Source organism: Rhinoderma darwinii, chromosome 4 (genome assembly GCF_050947455.1).
Source record: "Rhinoderma darwinii isolate aRhiDar2 chromosome 4, aRhiDar2.hap1, whole genome shotgun sequence".
Classification (NCBI taxonomy): domain Eukaryota; kingdom Metazoa; phylum Chordata; class Amphibia; order Anura; family Rhinodermatidae; genus Rhinoderma; species Rhinoderma darwinii.
In genome coordinates this window covers 281,584,719-281,608,290 of record NC_134690.1, presented here as the reverse complement: position 1 = coordinate 281,608,290, position 23,572 = coordinate 281,584,719, and the positions used below count along the sequence as shown (strand labels likewise).

The 23,572-nt window shown below is 40.6% G+C and overlaps 1 protein-coding gene across 4 annotated transcripts in view; it reads left to right on the top strand.

Moving 5' to 3' along the window:
• Positions 1-23,572, top strand: part of C4H6orf118 (chromosome 4 C6orf118 homolog) — an 88,197-nt gene that overhangs the window by 6,624 nt on the left and 58,001 nt on the right. For 3 of the 4 annotated variants that reach the window (XM_075864325.1, XM_075864323.1, XM_075864322.1), the window contains exons 4-5: positions 8,311-8,370; positions 9,371-9,495. In XM_075864325.1, coding sequence (XP_075720440.1) covers positions 8,311-8,370; positions 9,371-9,495 — 185 coding nt within the window. The remainder of the gene's footprint in view (positions 1-8,310; positions 8,371-9,370; positions 9,496-23,572) is intronic. The other variant, XM_075864324.1, reaches the window with a different exon arrangement.

The following is a 23,572-nucleotide window of genomic DNA, read 5'->3' as shown; positions in this document are numbered from 1 at the left end:
TTTGCTGGCCAATTAAGCACAGTGATACTGTGGTTATTAAACCAGGTATTGGTACTTTAGGCAGTGTGGGCAGGTGCCAAGTCCTGCTGTAAAATTAAATCCGCATCTCCATAAAGCTTGTCAGCAGAGGGAAGCATGAAGTGCTCAAAAATTTCCTGGTAGACGGCTGCATTGCCTCGGGACTTGAAATTTTAGGAAATCCCTGTGCGCCAGGAAAAAAAAACACACAAAACTGTGGTGCAGTTGTTCGCCCGGAATGACCTCTGTGGAAAACTGCAGCATGAACCGGCCTGGGTGACATTTTATCCCAGGAGACCGCTGCAGCCTGTGTTTGGTTGCAGCGGCGATCACATGGGATGAAGCGTCATCCCAGGAGGTCGGCCCTCTGGCGTCCTCCCAGGAGGTCGGCCCTCTGATGTCATCCAGGCCGGCCTCCTGGGATGATGTTTCATTCCATGTGACCGCCGCTACAGCCTGTGATTGGCTGCAGCGGTCACATGGGATAAAATATTATCCCAGTAGGCTGGCCTGGAGGAAAGAAAGAACACAGACTTCTGGGTAAGTATAAGACTTTTTTATTTTTAGTTGCAGTTTTTGCGGCGGAATCGCTGTGAACCCGCCGCAAGAAACGCAACAACTGCTATTTGTTGCGGGTTTTACCTCCCCGTTGGATTCAATGGGGAAAACCCGCAACAAATAAGCAGCGTTTACGCAAATACAATTGACATGCTGCGGAATAAAATTCTGCACAGCGTGTCAATTTCTGAGCGTTTTTTTCCGCTCCGTATTTACCCAGCGTGTGGATGAGATTTGTACTATCTAATCGACTTTGCTGCTACTGTATTATGCTACGGATTTAACGCAACAAATTCCGTTGCGGAAAATGTGCAGTATTTACCCTTTCAGTCACATTAACCCCTTCCCCCTGCTTGCATTCTGGGCCCTAATGTCCAAGCCATTTTTTCCATTTTTCCATTGTCACATTCGAAGAGCTATAACTTTTTTATTTTTGCGTCGGCATAGCTGTATAAGGTCTTGTTTTTTGCGGGACGACTTGTAGTTTTTATTGGTACCATTTGAGAGTAGATGCGACTTTTTGATAACAATTTTTTTTAAGTCAGGATTAACAGAAAACAGCAATTTTTCCATTGTTTTTTATTTTATTTTTTTACGGCGTTCACAGTGCGGGTTAAATAATGTAATCGCTTTATAGTCGGGGTCGTTACGGACGCGGCGATACCAAATATGTGTAACTTTTTTGCTTTATTGTAGTTTTTTTTAATAGTAAAGTATTTTCTAAGGAGAAAAAGTGGGTTTTTCATTTTTTTTTTTACTTTTTTTTTTATTAACTTTATTCAACTTTTTTTACTTTTATACTAGTCCCACTAGGGGACTTCACTATCCTCCGATCGCTATTATAATACACTGCAATACTTTTGTATTGCAGTGTATTACTGCCTGTCCGTTTAAAACGGACAGACATCTGCTAGGTCATGCCTGCGGCATGATCTAGCAGGCATTCATGACAGGCAGACCTGGGGGCCTTTATTAGACCCCCGGCTGCCATCGGAGACACTGACACTTTGCGATTTTATCGCCGGGTGTCAGTGGGATGAGAGGGAGCTCCCTCCCTCTCTCCAAAACCACTCAGATGCGGTGCTCGCTATTGAGCACAGCATCTGAGGGGTTAAACGAGTGAGATCGATACTAATATCGATCACACCCGGCAGAGCAGGGACGCCCCCTGCTCTCAGCTACGTCTGGCAGCTGAGAGCAGGGAGATTTGACAGCTCCCTGCTCTGTTTACTTTATTCTATAGCAGCGCCGTGGAATGGTGCCGCTGTAGAATAAAGCTCATTAATGACCGCCGTGAAAAGGCTTATCGGCGGTCATTAAGGGGTTAAAATTGAAATAACCATCCTGAAATTTTTGTTTGGCTCACTTTGGCCCATTCCACGCTAAGCCACACTCCATTTTCTAGACATTCTTTTAAAGTGTATAGTGAGGTGCAAACATCTGTTCTTAACCCCTTCAGTACACAGCCTGTTTTGGCCTTGTGGACGCAGGCGATTTTTTCAAATCTGACATGTATCACTTTATGTGGTAATAGCTTGGGAATGCTTTTACCTATCCAAGCGATTCTGAGATTGTTTTCTCGTGACATATTGTACTTTACGTCTGTGAAAAAATGTCGTCGATAAATTCAGTATTTATTTGTGAAAAACACCAATATTTAGAGAAAATTTGCAAAAAATTGCATTTTTCTAAATTTGATTGTATCTGCTTGCAAAACACATATTAATACCACACACAATAGTTACTAGTTAACATCCCCCATATGTCTACTTTATGTTTGCATCATTTTTTGAACATCCTTTTCTTTTTCTAGGACGTTACAAGGCTTAGAACTTTAGCAGCAATTTCTCACATTTTCAAGAAATTTCCAAAACCTATTTTTTCATGGACCAGTTCATTTCTGAAGTGGCTTTGAGGGCCTTATATATTAGAAACTCCCCATAATTCACCCCATTTAAAAACTTCACCCCTCAAAGTATTCAAAACAGCATTCAGAAAGTTTCTTAACCCTTTAGGCATTTCACAGGAATTAAAGCAATGTAGAGGTGTAATTTACAAATGTAATTTTTTTTGCAGAAATTTATTTGTAATAGAAACATTTCTGTAACAGAAAGTTTTACCAGAGAAACGCAACTCAATACTTAGTGCCCAGATTCTGCAGTTTTTAGAAATATCCCACATGTGGCCCTAGTGCGGTAATGACTGAAACACAGGCCTCAGAAGCAAAGGAGCACCTAGAGGATTTTGAAGCCTCCTTTTTATTACAATATATTTTACAATATATTTTAGGCTCCATGTCTGGTTTGAAGAGGTCTTGTGGTACCTAAACAGTGGAAACCCCAAAAAAGTGACCCCATTTTGGAAACTACACCCCTCAAGGAATTTATCTAGTTGTATAGTGAGCATTTTAACCCCACAGGTTTTTTGCTGAATTTATTGGCGTTAGTCTGTGAAAATGAAAATCTACATTTCTTCTGAAGAAACATAGACATTTTTAATTTTTGCAAGGAATAAAGGAGAAAAAGCACCCCAACATTTGTAAAGAAATGTATCCTGATTACGGCAATACCCCATATGTGGTCATAAACCTATATCTGAACACATTACAGCCCTCAGAAGGGAAGGAGCGCCATTTGGGTTTTGGATCTCAAATTTTGCTGTAATGGTTTTCGGTGCCATGTCCCATTTGCAACGCCCTGGAGGGACCAAAACAGCGAAAACCCCCCAAAAGTGACCCCATTCACTATCAGAATCCAAGAGAGCAAATGCCTCTTCAGTGGTATATAACTTGCGTGCCATTTTTTACGTATTTTTTTTTACTTATTTTTTGTAACAGTTTTAATAAAAGTAACAAAGAAAAATTCCACTAATCCATTGATCAATAAATTTATGAACAACCCTAAGGCCCTGTTCACACTGAGTTTTTTTTACGAGTTTTTCAGCGCGGAAACCGCTCCGCAAAACTCGCCAAAAACCGCCCAAAAATTTCTCCCATTGATTTCAATGGGAGTTGGACAAGCACCACGTGAATTAACGAAAAGCCCAGCACGGCAGCCCGTTAATCTACGTGGGCTGGTCGTGAGAGGGTTAAATTAGACTAAAATGAAATGCACCAAAATTCGGCACATATTTTTAACACATTCTAGACGCAGACACCGTAGTCAGTCTGCCCTGTTTCCGCCAGAGTTTTTTCTTTACCAACATTCACTGATCATCATGCATGCATTTTGTATTCAAGAGGTTATTATGGCTATGGGGAGGCTAAGTGTATGGATATAATTTGCTATGCATATATATATATATATGTATGGGCTGAAGTCAGCAGTGGGGTACCACAGGGATCGGTGTTAGGCCCAATTATTAATGACCTTGTGGATGGGATTGATAGCAAGGTGTCCGTTTTTGCTGACTATACAAAACTTTGTAGGGTACTTAAAACTCAGCTTGACTATAAAATATTACCTAGTATGACCTAGATAAGCTGGCAGCATGGGCAAAAACATGGCAGATCAAATTTATTGTTGATAATTGTAAAATAATGCACCTAGGACGCAATAATAGTATTAATGCATATACATTAAATGGAATAAAACTGGGGACAACGGAACAATAGAAGGACCTGGGTATTCTGGTAACAAGTAAGCTAAGCAGCAGCACTTAATGTCAAGCAGCAGCCGCAAAAGCAAATAGGATTTTAGGGTGTATAAAAAGACAGATAAAAACAGGTGATTCAAATATAATATTACTTCTCTATAAATCCCTTGCAAGGCCACATCTTGAATATGGAATTCAGTTTTGGGCTCCACATTGTAGAAAGGACATAGGAGAACTGGAGAGGGTTCAAAGGTGGACAACTAGATAATGGGATGGAAGGTGTCCCTTACAATGAATGGCTAGAGAAACGTTCTTTACAGGCAGAGTATTTTAAACGATCCCATGCCCTACCCCAAGGGTTAGTAATGGCAGATAATATATCAGCATTTAAAAAAGGCTAGATGTTTATATATTGATAAATGGCATTAACCCCTTGAAGTCCAAGACATTTTTAGTTTTTTAGTTTTTCACTCCCTGCCTTCAAAGAGCCATCACTTTTTTATTTTTCCATCAATAGAGTGGTTTGAAGGCTTGTTTGTTTGTGGGAGGAGTTGCAGTTGCTATTGGCATCATTTAAAGTACCATATAATGTACAGGGAAACTGAAAAATAAATTCTATGTGGGGTGGAATTGGAATTTTCTTTTGGGTTCAGTTTTTACGTCTTTCACCGTGTGGTAAAAACGACAAATTAAATAAATTTTGGATCGCCATAATCGTATTGACCAGCAGAACAAAGGTAAAGGTAAACAAAGAATATACTTTGCGGGGTAAAATGGGAAATAACAGCAATTCCTTCATTGTTTTTGGGGTATTGCTTTTACAGCGTTCACCGTTCTGTAAAAACAACATGTTATCTTCATTCAAATTGATATATTTTTTTTAATGTTTTACTACTTTTACAAATAAAAAACTATTTGTTAAAAAATATTTAAAAAAATTGTGTCGCCATAGTCTGAAAGCCATATTTTTTTTCGGCAATTGAGTGGTGTGAGAGCTTATTTTTTGCAGGACGAGCTTTCATTTTTATTGGTACCATTTTGTCATACATATGACTTTTTGATCACGTTTTATTGCATTTTTTTTAGCACTAAGTTTACAAAAAAACTGAGATTCTGTCATTTTATTTTTGTTGTTATTTTTACAGTGCGTGTTAAATAATGTTATATTGTAATAGTTCAAACTGTTACGGACACGGCGATACCAATTTTGTTTATGTTTTACAGTACTTTCGAAAAAAAAATTTTTTTTTTGGGGAGTTTTACATTTTTTAAACATGTTTTAACTACTGGAAACTTTGTTTAACTTTTTCTTATTAGCCCCCCTATGGGACTTGAACAAGTAATCGACAGAGGGGGGCCAATGGGCTGGCGGAGGGCGCCGCCCCCTCTTTCTAACACTTTACGCGCCGCAGTGGTGATTGACTTGGGCATTTAAGTGGTTAAACGGACAGGAACAGTGTGTAATACACAGCTGATACCCACAGCATATGGACCAGGCTCAGCGCGTAAGCCTGCTCCATACTTCTCCCCCTGCACCATGACATACCGGCACGTCAAGGGGTTAAAGGTTATATTTAATCAAGCAATGAATGGCGTGTAATTGATTGAGAAAGGTTGAGCTTGATAGACTTGTGTCATTTTTCAACCTATGTTAACCTATTTAACTATATATAAACAATTTTTTTATGCTTGTAGCATTTAATTTAATAAAGTTATTGGAGTATAAGGGTAAGGCCACACGGAGCGGCCCTGACACGGTCGCAACGTGACCAACAACCGCGCTGGCACTATGTTGGCGCGGCTGTCAAATACCTTGTTAAGGGGTATTCCGGTTACTGCCGCTCCATTCATTCTCTATGGGAGCGCCAGAGGTAGCCAAGTGCAGTGTTTGGCTTTTTCCGGCGCTGCCATAGAGAATCAATAGGGGGGTAACTTGCAAAATCGTGCGGCCATATAGAGTGTATTAATTGATGGCCGCACGATTTTGCAGATAAAGGGACAGTTTACCCGCATTAACGTCCGGCCACTAACAGGCTGTTTGACAGCTGCACCGAACACGGTGCCGGCGCGGTTGTTGGCCGCGTTGCGACTGTGTCAGGGCCGCTCCGTGTGGCCTTACCCTAATAGGAGTGGGTTTGAAGTGAGGGACAAGAGGAACCAGGCAACAGGAAGGCAGAAAACAAGGAGACATGGGCTGGGGAGCTTAGGAGGGGAAGAGTGTGGGAACAGAGCACATAAAGGGAAGGTGAAGGGGATAGGGTATATTAACATACCTTTTTTTTTTTTAAATGAAATGAAAAGAAGTAGCAAAAATAAGTTAAAACTATACTTTTGGGATGCTTTTAGATGAGACATTTCTGGTCGCACGATAAAAACGCTTACAATTCGTCACAAAAACACATGTGGTTTTACCGCGAATTGCCGTGGTTTGCAAAGAAGTTTTCTTCTGTGCTGTTTTTACAAGTGGAACAAATTTATTTTACAAGTTTCACCTGCAAAAATCATGTGTGGTTTTAGCGTCATTTTTGCTGCGTTTTTTACAGCGCGTCCAAAAACCTCTCATCTAAATGCACCCTTACTGTGCAGGGAGCTGCCTTATGTAGTGGTTTTAGTAGTTTGAGAGGCGAAAATGTGATGACAGCATCTCTAAACTATCTTTACTCCAGAAAGCAAAATTCCCCCCATTGTATTGTAAAAGGATTTTCCAGGTTTTTTTTATTTTCTAGTTCTTCATTCATGAAGAATAAAAGGGCTTAGAAAATATGCCCTCCCTCTTTGTACAATATATGGGACAGCTGTACATTGCAAATTTCGGCTATGTTCACACAGGACGAATACGCTGCATAAAAGCATACAGCGTATCCGCCCTTGGCACCGCAGGGAATTCCGGCTGGAAAACCGCAACAAATTGTGGTGCAGTTTTTTGGCCCTTAATGTCTGCTTCGGAAAACTGCATGTAGAAAAAAAAAAGTTTGATATTTACGTAGCCATGGCGACGCTTCCCTCTGCCATCCTGCAGGCCAGCCTCCTCGGATGATGTTACATCCCATGTGACAGCTGCAGCCTGTGATTAGCTGCAGCGGTCAAATGGGAAGAAACGTCACCCGAGGGGAGAGCGGCCTGGTTGAAGAAACACAGAATTCTGGGTAAGTATAAGATGTAAAAAAAAAATCTGAGCTGCATTATTTTCTGCCGCAAAAAAGCAACATCTGCTGTTTGTTGCAGGTTTTACCTAAGGGTATGTGCACACGAGGGCATTACGTTCGTAATTGACGGACGTATTTCGGCCGCAAGTACCGGACCGAACACAGTGCAGGGAGCCGGGCTCCTAGCATCATACTTATGTACGACGCTAGGAGTCCCTGCCTCGCTGCAGGACAACTGTCCCGTACTGTAATCATGTTTTCAGTACGGGACAGTTGTCCTGCAGCGAGGCAGGGACTCCTATCATCGTACATAACTATGATGCTAGGAGCCCGGCTCCCTGCAGTGTGTTCGGTCCGGGACTTGCGGCCGAAATACGTCCGTCCATTACGGACGTAATGCCCTCGTGTGCACATACCCTAATTGAATTCAATGTGGAAAATCTGCAGCAAATAAGCAGTGATTACGCAAATACAATTGACATGCTGGGGATTAAAAAAACGTACTGCAGGTCAATTTCTATGCGTTTTTTCTGCTCATCATTTACGCAGCTGGTGCATGAGATTTGTTCAAATCTCATCCACTTTGCTGCTACTGTATTATGCTGTGGATTCTCCGCAACTAAATCCATTTGGAAAATCCGCAGTATTTACGCTACGTGTGAACTTACCCATAGTGTATTCCTGCTGTGGCTGTGTCACATCAGTATGCAGTCGCAGCGGGGATACTGTCTCACTGTACAATCTAAAGGGTGTCTCAATGTATAAGAGAGCTAGGTAAAAAACAAAAAGAGTGGAAAGCCCCACCTGCACCACTACTACTATAGTAGTAACTGATATATTTTATACCAATAAAATCGGTTAATTACAGCAGGACAACTGGATAAGTGTAAAGTTTGTGCTAATAAATGATTTTCACTATATATTTTTTGAATCATGATTTTCTTTTGCAATGGGTTTTATTGCTTTTATATTAACATGCTATTTGTTTTATTAGGCTGCTTATAATTTATATGTTGACTACTTGTTGGATGCTCAGTCTTCACCACAACATGAGGTAATAGCCATGTCCCTGTATTTGCTACACAAAAACTAAAGGCACAAAGTATTAAAACTCTATTGTCTTCTCCATTTATTTAAGAAGCTGTTATAAGGAGTGGGGGGGGGGGGGGGGGGGGGGGGTCAGTGCCAATATAATAGTCAGAGGCATACACATACAGTTTGGTAATAGAGTAGAGGATGACTTTGCTGGAGTGCGGAGAGGGCAGTTTCTACATGTGTAGATCATCTTCCCTTTGCCAACTTTCCACATAGAGGACATTACATGTTTCTTGTACAGGGTGGTTTACGGGTTAGCTATAGCATACCTCCCAACTTTCAAGTAACGCAAAGAGGAAGAACATGCCGCGGCAAGTTTTTTTCCTTTTTGCCCCATACAGCATAATGCCCCCATAGCTGCTCTCATACAGTATAATGCCCCCATAGCTGCTCTTATACAGTATAATGCCCCATAGTTGCCCCATACAGTATAATGCCCCCACACAGTATAATGCTCCCTTAGCTGCCACCATACACTATAATGCCCCCACAGCTGCCCATACAGTATAATGCCCCTATAGCTTCCCCCATACAGTATAATGACCCCATAGCTGCCCCCATAGAGTATAACGCTGCCTTGACTGCCTCCAAACAGTATAATGCCCCATTAAGTGCCCCTAGTGCCAGTGCCCACATACAAAGTGCCTGTGCCCACATAGTGCCATAGTGCCCATTTAGATAGTGCCACACCCCTTAAAGATAATGTCACGCCCCGCTATAGCCATTGGGACTCCCTCTAGGGGCGGAATCCCCAGCCAGAGCATTGACCATGGGATATACCACCGTCCCCCCACCGGCCACCCGGGATATACGACCGGCTGCCCGGGACAGTGGGACACCACCCAAAATCCGGGATTGTCCCGCTGAATCTGGGATGGTTGGAATGTATGATAAGGTTTACTATTGCATTTTTATTTTTCTCTCATGTTTCACATTATTTCCATTTGTTAATATTTTAGATTCTAATGTCTGAAATTTCTGGCATGAAGAAGCGACCTGTGAAAACAGAAGATGTAGAAGAGGTCATGCAGAATGTAAGGAAACTTGATCACAAGGCTTTTATTGCCTTAGAGCACAATGACCAGTGAGTATCAATCTGACTTTTTACAATTTAGAAGCATTTTTTTTGGTTTGTAAATTTTCCACATTATCAGAATTAATATAAAATAACATTTGATCTGCAAAATTAAACCATTGAGACAGATCATCTGCTAAGGATTTTGCCAGGGATTTGAGATTTATTTTACACTTGACAGTCTTGTTGAAATGAGTAACTTCATAAATCCTATGCTCATCATATTACAGTGCTGGGAGTACTTTTATAGTGCCAGGCAGCTGGTGCTAAGATAAATAGGATCGAGAGATACATCTAAAGGGGCCTATATGTTCATGATACAAACATACTGTACTGTAGCTAGGGAGGGTTCAGTGGTGGATGGGGAAAGTAATAAACTGAATGGGTTAAGTGTTCCATCAAGAAAAGACGACTTGCACCATTTCGTTCCAAAATCAATTCTTTGTTGAATAATTTTGTAATATATCTTCATAGGAGTTACAACCCCCTTTTACTGATGCACTGCTCCAAAGCCCCTGCTTATCTTCCCTCATTGATCAGGCTGCCTGCATCTGCCTGCAACTGATATGAATTGGTACAGCTCCGAGCTGTATAAGTTTGTGTGCAGTGTGTGACTACTAGTATTGGCTGCAGGTAAACAGTATTATATAAGTTAACTCTATGACTCTTTAGTGATGGGCCCCCTCTGACCACCGGCCACTCATCAGTGGTGTGGTTTGGGTAGGGTAAGAACACCACTGGGCTTAAAGTGGTCATCCAGGGACCAGAAGAAACACACACACACACACCGGCATGTAGGGCAGGCAAGAGGAGAAGGATTTGAATATTCATGATGCGGGGCAGGAGTACGCGTGGATTTGACTTAAAGGCTACAGATCTAGCCATATTTATCTTGACTCTTTACGCATTAAAGAGGCTCTGTCACCACATTATAAGTGCCCTATCTCCTACATAATGTGATCGGCGCTGTAATGTAGATAACAGCAGTGTTTTTTATTTAGAAAAACTATCAATTTTGATGGCGTTATGACCTATTTTAGATTTATGCCAATGACTTTCTTAATAGACAACTGGGCGTGTTTTTACTTTTTGACCAAGTGGGCATTGTTAAGAGAAGTGTGTGACGCTGACCAATCAGCGTCATACACTTCTCTCCATTCATGTACTCAGACATCATGATCTTGCAAGATCACGATGTGTTGTCACTTACTCACACGTTAACGTTACTGAAGTGCCTTGAGAGTGAATAGACATCACCTCCAGCCAGGACGCGATGTCTATTCACAATCCCGACACTTGGATAACATTTGCGTGAGACTTACAGCACAGCACATCGAGATCACGTTGTGCTGTCATTTACAGGGTGATCACGCTTGCTGTGCTTTAAGTCCCACACAAACGTTACTGAAGTGACGGGATTGTGAATAGACATCGCGTCCTGGCTGGAGGTGATGTTTATTCACTCTCAAGGCACTTCAGTAACGTTAACGTGTGAGTAAGTGACAGCACATCGTGATCTCGCAAGATCACGATGTCTGAGTACATGAATGGAAAGAAGTGTATGACACTGATTGGTCAGCGTCATACACTTCGCTTTACAACGCCCACTTGGTCAAAAAGTAAAAACATGCCCAGTTGTCTATTAAGAAAGTCATTAGCATAAATCTAAAATAGGTCATAACTCCATCAAAATGTATAGTTTTTCTAAATAAAAACCACTGCTATGATCTACATTACAGTACCGATCACATTATGTAGGAGATAGGGCACTTATAATGTGGTGACAGAGCCTCTTTAAATACACAGTGGCAAGAATTATTTATTTTTTAATTTAATTTTATCATTTAATTTGACTTTTTCATTGACTTTTCAGTGGCTTTTGTGTGTGACATCATGCTGCAGCAAGTTATCAGAATAAAGATAAGCTTGGCTACAACTATATGTAAACTTTTTTAATATTTTTTTTTCTTTAATGAAAATGTCATCAGTGCAAGTTTCTAAGTACTTTTTATTAAAAATTATTTTTACTTTTTGAGATACAGCTGCTTTGTATCCTGTATACAGAGCAGCTTTATCTAGCGCTTAAACCTTTGGGTGTGTTCACACGGCGGGGGTCCGTAACGGCTGAAATTACGGGGATGTTTCAGCCTGAAAACATCCCCGTAATTTCAGCCGTACCGGCATGTGCAGGCGCTTGAACGCCGCGTCAATTACGGCCGTAATTAGCGCTGCTATTCATTGGAGTCAATGAATAGCGGCTCCAATTACGGCCAAAGAAGTGACAGGTCACTTCTTCTACGCGGGCGTCTATTTACTCGCCGTCATTTGACAGCGGCGCGTAAATATACGCCTCGTGTGAACAGACAAACGTCTGCCCATTGCTTTCAATGGGCAGATGTTTGTCAGCGCTATTGAGGCGCTATTTTCAGACGTAATTCGGGGCAAAAACGCCCGAATTACGTCCGTAAATAGGGCGTGTGAACATACCCTTTATCCTTCGGGTCAGTGGCACTGACTGGTTTCTGACATGCAGGATCGAGCTGGTGCCGATCACATCTAAGTTCATAACTTTTATGTAAAAAAAAATAGAAGCTGAAATCTGATCGGTTGCTATGGGCAACACAGCTAATTCTTGTCTGCATTAGTTGTTATACATATTCTGTGTTACTTTGTAAATAAAAAGTTTAGAGGATAGGTACATTTTGTGCAAAAAAATTTACTACACTTGTCCTAAAAAGAAAACATACTAGAAAAATGGGTGTGGTGATGCAGGAAGGGTAAGGCCACGTGGAGCGGCTCTGACACGGTCACGGCACAGCTAACAACCGTGCTGGCACCATGTTTGGCGCGGCTGTCAAAATCCCTGTTAATGGCCGGGCGTTATTGCGAGTAAAATGGCCCTTTACCTGCAAAATCATGTGGCCATAAAGGGTGTATTAACCCTTTAACGACCGATGACGAAAATGAACGTCATGGTCGGCTGCTAGATCGCGCACCATGACGTTCCGTTTCGTCAGTATTTCAAACTGTCACTCTGTGTAAACACAGAGTGACAGGCCCGCGCTGACAGCTGTCCTAGACAGCTGTCACATCAGTCTTGCCGGACAGCGGACCACCGCCGCTGCTGTCGGCAATTAACCCCTTAAGTGCGGCGACGGATTGCCGTCGCCGCATTTAAGTGGTTTGAAGCACATCAGCAGCCCCCACGAAGTGATTGTGGGAGTTGCCGATGCTTCTTGTGGCAATCAGAGGCTAGACAATAGCCTCCGGGTTGCCATGTACGGAAGCCTCGAAGGAACAGCCTCCGGTCGGTCCTCCTCTGCTTCCTGTCAGAGTGACAGTTACGTCACAATGACAGTTAGAGTATATTACACTACGTGTGTAGTTTAATGTACTCTAGCAGCGATCAAAGCTGCAAGTGTAAATGTATTCTAGTGGGACAAGTAAAAAAAGTAAAAATAAGTAATAAAAATGTTTTTAAAAAAGTTTAAAAATAAAAGTTATAAGTTCTAGAAACTCAAAATGCTTTTTTTCCCATAATAAAACTTTTATTATAGAAAAAAAATGAACACGTTAAAAAAGTACACATATTTGGTATCACAGCGTTCGTAACGACCCCAACTATAAAACTGTAATGTTATTTTTCCTACACGATGAACACCCCAAAATAAATCAATAAAAAACTACGACAGAATCGCAATTTTTTTGGTCACCCAAAATAAAGAATAAAAAGTGATCAAAAAGTCGCATGTACCCAAAAATAGTACCAATAAAAACTTAAATCCGTTCCGCAAAAAACAAGCCCTTACACAGCTTTTTTGACTAAAAAAGAAAAAAAATTATGGCTCTCAGAATATGGTGAGACAGAATTTTTTTTTTTTATAAATAAGTGATTTTATTGCGCAAACGCAAAAAAAAAGGAGAAAAACCTATATACATATGATATCGCCGTAATCGTACCAACCCGCAGAATAAAGTAAAAATGTCATTTATAGCGTACGGTGAATGCCGCAAAAAGAAAATCTAAAAAATGTTTTTTGGTCAGGATTGCAAAAAAAGTGAATAAAAAGTGATAAAAAAAAAATCGCATGTACCCCAGAATGGTACCAATGAAAACTAGAGATTGTCCTGCAACAAATAAGCCCTCACACGGGTCCGGTGGTAAAAAAATAAAAAAGTTCTGGCTTTCAGAATATGGCGATGCAAAATGTGCAGTGTGTTCCAAAAGCAGATAAGCTCGGGCGCCATTTATCAGTGCGACACCGGCCACACAGCTATGAATTATTATTTATTTACCGCATTATTATACCCTATTATTATGCCCTGATGTACTCTGCCCAGCTTACATATGCCCCCACATTATAAACTGAAATACCAGCAATACCCCAAAAAAAACTACTACCAAGCAAAATCTGCACTCCAAAAGCAAAATGGCGCTCCTTCCATTCTGAGCCCTGCAGCGTGCCCAAGCAGCAGTTTGCGCCCACACAAATGGCATCGCCATACCCGAGAGAACCCGCTTAACGTTTTATGTGGTATTTGTCTTCTGTGGCACAAACTGGGCACAACATATTATGCACTAAAATGGCATATCAGTGGAAAATTGCAATTTTCACTTTGCACCATCCGCTGTGCACTAACCTCTTTGAGCACTATGACTTAATTGCCCGTCATGGTGCGGGGGTTGATGTATGGAGCCAGCTCACATGCTGAGCCCGCTCCATACGCTGCGGGTGTCAGCTGTGTATTACAGCTGACACCAGGGACTAACGGACAGGTACAGCGATCGCTCTGTTACCGAAGCCTGTAAGAATAAAAATATACTGCAATACATTAGTATTGCAGTGTATTGTACCAGTGATCCAATGATCGCTGGATCAAGTCCCCTAAGGGGATTAATAAAATGTGTAGAAGAATTATAGTTATTAGTAGTGAGAATTTTTTTTTTTTAAAGTTAAAAAAAAACAAACACCTTTTCCCATTTTTCTTCTAAAGTAATGTAAAAAAAAATAACAAAATTGGTATCGCTACGTCCGTAAAAGTCCGAACTATTTCAATATACCATTATTTAATTTGCACAGTGAACACCTTAAAACAAATTTATAATTGAAACCGCCAAAATCGCTGTTTTTTTTTTGTCACCTTAGCTCTAAAAAAAAAAATGTAATACAACTTTTTAATCACTTTTTATGTACCAAACAATGGTACCAATAAAAACTGAAGCTGCTCCTGCAAGAAATAAGCCCTCACACCACTCTATTAATGTAAAAATAAAAATGTTATGGCTCTTGGAAGGCGGGGAGTCAAAATCTAAAATAAGAAAGCAAAAAATGGATCAGTCCTGAAAGGGTTAATTCATTTCTAATGAAAAAACGTATGACCACATGTGGGGTATTTCAGTACTCAGGAGAAATTGCTTTATAAAAAAATTGTTGTTTTTTTTCCTCCTTTATCCCTTGTGAAAATGATAAAATTCAACATTTTAGTGGAAAAAATGTTGATATTAATTGTCGCGCCCTAATTCTTATAAACTCTGCAAAAGACCCATTGGGTCTAAATGCTCACTATACCCCGAGAAAAATTCCTTGAAGGTTTTTCCAAAATAGGGTCACTTTTGGTGGGTTTCCACTGTTTTGGTCCCTCCAGTGCATTGCAAATGCGACATGGCACCGAAAACCATTCCAGCAAAATCAGAAATCCAAATGGTGCTCTTTCCCTTCTGAGCCCTGCTGTGGGTCCAAACAGCAGTTTATTACCACATATGGGGTATTGTCGTAATCGGGACACATTGCTTTACAAATGTTGGGGTGCATTTTCTTCGTTATTCCTTGTAAATTTTAAAAATGTTATGTTTCAGAAAAAAAGTACATTTTAATTTCTACAGACTAATTCCAATATATTTAGCGAAAAACCTGTGTGGTCAAAATGCTAACTATACCCCTAGATAAATACCTTAAGGGGTCCAGTTTTCGGAATGGCGTCGTTTATGGGGAGTTTCTATCGTTCTGGAAGCTCAAAGCTTTTCCAAATGTACAGTGGGACCTAAAACCTTTTCAAGCAAAATATGAGTACTGAAAGCCTCCGGGTGCTCCCTTCCTTTGGGGCCCTGCCGTGTGTCCAAACAACGCATTAGGGCCAGAATGTGGGTGTTTTTGAAAACAGGAGAAAGAGGGTGATAGATTTTGTGGTGTGTTACTTCATTTTCATGTTCGCTTTACAAAGAAATCGGTCTTCAAACTGATACTTTTATGAAAAAAGTGAAATTATTATTTTTTTCACCTGTTATGCATTAAATTTAGCAAAAAACTGTGGGGTCAAAATACTCACTATACCCCTTAATAATTACGTTATGGGGTCTAGTTTTCTAAATGGGGTCGTTTATGGGTAGTTTCTATCGTTCTGGCAGCTCAAAGCCTCTCTAAATGTACAGTGGGGCCTAAAACATTTTCAAGCAAAATATGAGTCCTGAAAGCCTCCGGGTGCTCCCTTCCTTTTGGGCCCTGCCGTGTGTCCAGGCAACGCATTAGGGCCACAATGTGGGTATTTTTGAAAACAGGAGAAACAGGGTGATAGATTTTGTGGTGTGTTTCTTCATTCTCATGGTCGCTTTACAAAGAAATCGGTTCTCAAACTGATACTTTTATGAAAAAAAGTGAAATTCTTATTTTTTTGACCTGCTATGTATTAAATTTAGCAAAAAACTGTGGGGTCAAAATACTTACTATACCCCTAGATAAATACCTTAAGGGGTCTAGTTTTCTATATTGGGTCATTTGTGGGGGTTTCCATCACTCTGAGACCTATGAGCCTCTGAAAACCTGGCTTGGTGCAGGAAAACAAAATGTACTTCAAAATTTATAAAATTATTATTCAATTTGTAAGTCCTCTAAATTGCTGAAAATTTATTTTATTTTTTAAAAAGTGCTGCCAAAATAGAGTAAAGAGATGGAAATATTAATTTAATTTAAAACAAATGTACAGTATGTGTGTACATATGTGACATATTGCAGTTAAAAATAGGTAAAAATGGTTAATATTTACAAAATTTCTTCCATTTCTCTATTTTTTTATTATTTCCGCAAATTGTATCAGTCTACTTTTACCACTAAAATAAAGTACAACATGTGACGAAAAAACAATGTCAGAATTACTTGGATATTTAAAACTTTCACAGAGTTAGGGTATGTTCACACGGCCTATTTACGGACGTAAATCGGGCGTTTTTCCCCCGAATTACGTCTGAAAATAGCGCCTCAATAGCGCTGACAAACATCTGCCCATTGAAAGCAATGGGCAGACGTTTGTCTGTTCACACGAGGCGTATATTTACGCGCCGCTGTCAAATGTCGGCGCGCAAATAGACGCCCGCGTCAAAGAAGTGACCTGTCACTTCTTTGGCCGTAATTGGAGCCGCTATTCATTGACTCCAATGAATAGCAGCGCTAATTACGGCCGTAATTGACGCGGCGTTCAAGCGCCTGCACATGCCGGTACGGCTTAAATTACGGGGATGTTTTCAGGCTGAAACATCCCCGTAATTTCAGCCGTTACGGACCCCCGCCGTGTGAACATACCCTTATTCTCTGATAAAGTCAGACATACCAGATTTGACAAATCTGGCTTGGTCATTAAGGTACAAACAGGCCCGGTCATTAAGGGGTTAATTAATATCCGCACGATTTTGCAGATAAAAGGACGTTTTATCTGCAATTACTTGTTGTGACTGTGTCAGGACCGTTCCGTGTGGCTTTACTCTTAGGCCTTATTCACACGAGCGTGTCCGTTTTGCGCGCGCAAAAAATGCTACGAGGTGCTTTTCTGTTTTCATTCATTCTTTTTACTACTGTAGCGCGAATCACGCGTGGCACCCGGAAGTGCTTCCGTTTGCCGTACGCGATTTGCACGCACCCATTGACTACAATGGGTGTGTGCTGCGCGTAACACAGGCAAGTATAGGACATGTCGTGAGTTTTACGTAGCGCACATACGCTGCGTGAAAATCACTGACAGTCTGAACGGCCCCATTCACTGACATAGGTCCGTGCGATTTTCACGCACGTATCACGGACGTATAACACGTTCGTGTGAATAAGGCCTTGGACTCATTTATCAAAGACAAGTGTTAAAAAAAGGTGCAGATTAGTAGAGTAAATGTACTGCTGCTCATAGGCATAAAAAGAAATTCAAATTGTCAGATAATTACAGAACTTTTAACCCCTTGGAGACACAGGCAGGTTTGGCCTTCTGGACACAGCCTATTTTTTTTCAAATCTGGCCAGTGTCACTTTATGTGGTAATAACTTGGAATGCTTTTACTGTTTTCTCGTGAGATATTGTACTTTATGTTAGAGGAAAAATGTGATCGCTAAATTTAGTATTTATTTGTGAAAAACACCAAAATGTAGAGAAAACTTGGATAAATTAGCATTTTTCTAAATTTAAATGTATCTGCTAGTAAGACAGATAGTAATATCACACCAAATAGTTACTTGTTTACATTTCCCATATGTCTACTTTATGTTTGCATCGTTTTATGAACGTCCTTTTATTTTTCAAGGACATTACAAGGCTTAGAACTTTAGCAGCAATTTCTCACATTTTCAAGAAAATTTCAAAAGGCTATTTTTTCAGGGACCAGTTCAGTTCTGAAATGGCTTTGAGCGCCTTATATATTATAAATTCAAGGGAAAAACTATTGCGCCGAGGCACATTAAACACCCTAGTTCCCAGCTTCCAAATTGATGATGTTGAATTAATCTAAAATATAACTTTTATTAACTTAACTAAAAAAGGATTCTAAATAAGACATACACCACATATGTTTAAACTTAGCCAGTGTTAGCTAGCAGGATGTAGTAAGTAGGGACGCGTGACTACAGTGTATAGAGTAGGTGCATAGATGCACTAAGTGCAGGCAAACAGCGGCTGTGGTACGCTGTGCCAATAACAATTGACTAGAAGATTTACAGTCCAACTGCTAGCCTAACAAAGAAATTAAAACCTAAGAAGCCGCTGTTTGCCTGCACTTAGTGCATCTATGCACCAACTCTATACACTGTAGTCACGCATCCCTACTTACTATATCCTGCTAGCCAACACTGGCTACTTTTAAACATATGCGTTGTATGTCTTATTTGGAATGCTTTTTTAGTTACGGTAAGTTAATAGAAGTTATATTTTAGATTAATTCAACATTATCAATTTGGTAGCTGGGAACTAGGGTGTTTAATGTGCCTCGGCACAATAGTTTTTCCTTGAATGTTTATTGCACGCCAGCTACTAGGGTCTTTCTATTGTCTCTATGTTATATATTAGAAAGTCCCCATAAATCACCCCATTTTAAAAACTGCACCCCTCAAAGTATTAAAAACAGCATTCAGAAAGTCTCTTAACCCTTTAGGCATTTCACAGGAATTAAAGCAAGGTAGAGGTGAAATGTACAAATGTAATTTTTTTTCCCAAGAAATTCATTTGTGATAATTTTTTTCCTGTAACACAGAAGGTTTTACCAGAGAAACGCAACTCAATATTTATTGCCCATATTCTGCAGTTTTTAGAAATATCCCACATGTGGCTCTAGTGTGGTAATGGACTGAAACACAGGCCTCTGAAGAAAAGGAGCACATAGTGGATTTTCAGGCCTCCTTTCTATCAGAAAATATTTTAGGCACCATGTCAGGTTTGAAAAGGTCTTGTGGTGCAAAAACATAGGAAAACCCCTAAAAAAAAAACACCATTTTGGAAACTACACCTCCCAAGGAATTAATCTAGTGAGCATTTTGATCACACAGTTTTTTTTTTTTTTGCTACATTTCTTTGTATTAAGCCATAAAAATTAATTTTTTGCAAATAAAACATACAATGTTTTAATTTTTACAAGGAATAAAGGAGAAAACACTCTGACATTTGTAAAGCAAATTCCGATTAAAGAAATACCCCATATGTGTATATAGGAGCGACATTTGGCTTTTGGGGCTCAAATTTTGCTGGAATGGTTTTCGGTGCCATGTTGAGTTAGCAAAGCCCCTGAGGGCCAAAAACAGTGGAAACCCCCCAAAGTGACCCCATTTTTGAAACTACACCCCTTATGGAGTTTATCTAGGTGTATAGTGAGCATTTTGACCCAACAGATTTTTTTGCAGAATTAATTGGAATTAGGCCATGGAAATTAAAATCTAATTTTTTTCCCACAAAATGTAGTTTTATACGTTTTTTCATTTTCACAAGGGCCAAAGGAGAAAAAGTACCCCAATATTTGTAAAGCAATTTCTCCTGAGCATGGCAATACCCCATATGTGGACATAAATTGCTGTTCGTACCTACGACAGGGCTTAGAAGGGAAGGAGCGTTATTTGACTTTTGTAGCTCATATTTTGCAGGAATGGTTTGCATCACATTTGCAAAGCTCCTGCGGGACCAAATCAGTGGAAACCTCCTAAAAATGACCCCATTTGGGAAACTGCACCCCTGGAGAAATTTATTGAGGGGTATAGTGAGCATTTTGACATCACTGTTTTTTTTTTTTTTTACAGAATTTAGTGGAATTATGCCGTGTAATTGAAAATTTAATTTTTTTCTGATAAAATGTGGAAATTTTCAATATTTACAAGAAATAAAGAAGAAAATGCAAAAGCAATTTTTCACGATAAAGGCATTACCCCATATGTGGTAATGAACTACTGCTTGGGAGCACGGCAGGGCTCAGATGGGAAGGAGCGCCATTTGGCTTTTGAAGCTCAAGTTTTGCTGGAATAGTTTTTGGGTGCCATGTCGCATTTGCAATGCCCCTGAGGGACCAAAACAGTGGAATTTTCATTTCCACAGGGGATAAAGGAGTAAAAGCACCCCAACATTTGTAAAGCAATTTCTCCTGATTACGGCAATACCCCATATGTTATCATAAACTGCCGTTTGGATAAACGGCAGGGCTCAGAAAGACTATTTGGCATGCAGATTTTGCTGATTTGATTTTTGGGCGCCATGTCGCATTTGCAAAACCCTCAGGTACGTGAGTACAGTGGAAGCCCCCAAAAAGTGACCCCATTTTAGAAACTACACCCCTCAAGACCCTTTATAATTTGCCTGGACAAATGACAGGGCACAGAATTGAAGACACCATGCACATTTGACGCCTATTTTGGTGATTTTCACAGCATTGGCCCACAATTGCAGGGCTCTGAGATCAAATAGTAAAACAAATCCCCAAGTAGTAATCCCCTATTTTGGAAACTACACCCTGTGGGGCATATTAAGTGGTGTAGTCAGCATTTTGGCCACACGTGATTTTTCATTAGAAATTAATGCGTAGCAGATGGTGCAAAGTAAAAATTGCAATTTTCTACTGATATGCCATTTTAGTGCGCAATATGTTGTGCTCATAAATTGTCAAGCAGGTTCTCTCAGGTACAGCGATGCCATATATGTGGAAGTAAACTGCTGTTTGGGCCCACTGTAGGGCTCAGAAGGGGGGAAGCTCGATTTGGCTTTTGGAGCGCAGATTTTGCTTGGTAGTTTTTTCTGTTTGGGGTTTTTCTGGTATTTCAGTTTATAATGTGGGGGCATATGCAATGCATTAGAGCTGTCAGTTATTCACTGACAGCAAGCCTGTTAGGGCGGGGCCTAATGGGCTTCCATACGAGGCAGACCAGGAGGCTATTGTTAGGCCTTCGGTTGCCATAGCAACGACCGGCAACCCGATGTCGTTTTGTCTTGCTCTTCCTGCATTCTTTAGAATTCATAATGTATTTCACAAACCTAAAAAAATTTTTGCCATCATCTGGTCCACTCAAGAAACCTCCTCCTCCAGTTCAGTTAGAAGGAGATATGGAATTTGAGGTTTAGAGAATTGTGGATTCTAGAAGGGTCAGGGATACTCTACAATACACTCTACAATACACTAGAAAGGGTATGGGCCCAGAAGAACGTACTTGGGTTCCTGCCCATTCAGTACACGCCAGTCATTTGGTTAACATTTTTGACTTGAAGTTTCCTTTTAAACCAAGGCCAAGGCTTAAGGTTCCAGTTGCCCCTCGTAGAATTAGAGGTACTGTTAGGAAAACACCTGTTCCCTTAACCCCTTCAGGACACAGCCTGTTTTGGCCTTCAGGACGCAGCCAATTTTTTCAAATCTGATATGTTTCACTTTATGTGGTAATAACTTCGGAATGCTTTTACCTATCCAAGCGATTCTGAGATTGCTTTCTCGTGAGACATTGGACTTTATGTTACTGGCAAAATTTGCCCGATACATTAAGTATTTAATTGTGAAAAACACCAAAATTTAGCGAAAAATTGCAAAAATTAGCATTTTTCTAAATTTATATGTATCTGCTTGTAAGACAGATGGTAATACCACACAAAATTGTTGCTAATTAACATCCCCCATATGTCTACTTTAGATTGGCATCGTTTTTTGAACATCCTTTTATTTTTCTATGACATCACAAGGCTTAGAACTTTAGCAGCAATTTCTCACATTTTCAAGAAAATTTCAAAAGGCTATTTTTACAGGGGCGGGGAGTGGGAAAAGTAGTGTGTTTTGTAATTGCAAAAAAATAAAAAATACTTTATTATTAAATTTATATTAAAACAATGTTAGATGAAAAAATGATGTTGCGCCAAAGTCCCCTAAATTGGCGCACTATGACAAATTATGTCTGATTAAGATTGCTCCGGATTGTAAAGGATATATATGTGTCTAACCTCCCCCTTATTTAGTAATAGAGAGGAAACTATAATAGTCCCTAAACCAGAAATTGGGTTGTTAAATAATTGCAAATAACTGTCCCCCTTCAGTGTCAATGATGAGACAGTCTGATTGCACATGAACCCAGAGGTTCCTTCAACGGGCTGTAAATGAAGCCCAGCGGTGGAGAAACCCATGTATTAATGTGACTGTAATGGGTTACATGTACATGTGTCTTATATGAATAGACACAGCACAGCAGAGTTGCAACTGCTGCATACTAGTAACTGAACAGGAGAAGGGATTAGACTGGGCCACAGTCTGTAACGGGCGGCTGGTCCGCTGAATTGCCTTGGTAGTGATCTAAAGTATCTGTAAAATTCCTATCCGGCAGTATAATCACTTCCCCCCAGCTGATGTATACTAACAACCTAGCTATCAGGGTTTACAACAATTTATGTGGGCTAGCAAATAGGCTGCGGTCAGCTGAGTATTTATGACTGCACACAGCAGCAAAGAAGCCCCCGTCAAAGACAAACACTGTGTGTGTTGTCTTATTTGTCACAGCTCGATGTAGCAGAGCTGTAACTGCTACATTCAGGTCTCCAGCCCTGCAAGGAGACCTGACAGGCCAGCCACGCTCCCGGGCAAACAATCACACAGGCAGCGCGCCTGGACTGCGTTCTCCAGCTCCACACAACAGTGAGTACTCTGCCTAACAGGCAGTAAGGATATTGTACCACTGTTTGTTTGTCTGTGCAAGATAAGGCTGCCTGGTGAGTCGCGTATATGTGGGGAGGGCTGCAGGGAGCCGAGCTGCTGTCAGCTGTTTGAGTACGATCCTGTCTCAAACTTAGCTCAGCTCCGTGCACTCATGCACAAAGAGCTGCTCAGGCAGCCCGGCGTGCAGTATTGCCGTGCTTGTTCCCTAACTGTAGCAGATATTCTGCTGATTTGAACATTAAACATATCCTGATATGACTGCAATTTAAAAAAGTTTTTTGTTATAAAGAAAGAAAGGAAAGATTTTTCTAGCTGCAATCTGATGCATCTTGAGCCTAGGCAGTGTTATTTTAACATGGATACATTGCTGGAACTAACCAGAGGTATCACGTTGCACCATTACTTTGTTTCCATTCTCAAATTGTTTTGATTGGTTACTATTCCTGTCAATCAGGAACTCTTAGCATATCTGGCCTTTGATTCCGGCGGCTGCCACCCCTGGAAGAAGCCGGAAGTACCGGCGAAACGCGCGTCGGGTGTCTTTTAAATATCACCAATGTTAGATGCCAAACACTTTGCTCCGTACTGCTAATAGCAGTTTAATGTTCAAATCAGCAGAATATCTGCTACAGTTAGGGAACAAGCACGGCAATACTGCACGCCGGGCTGCCTGAGCAG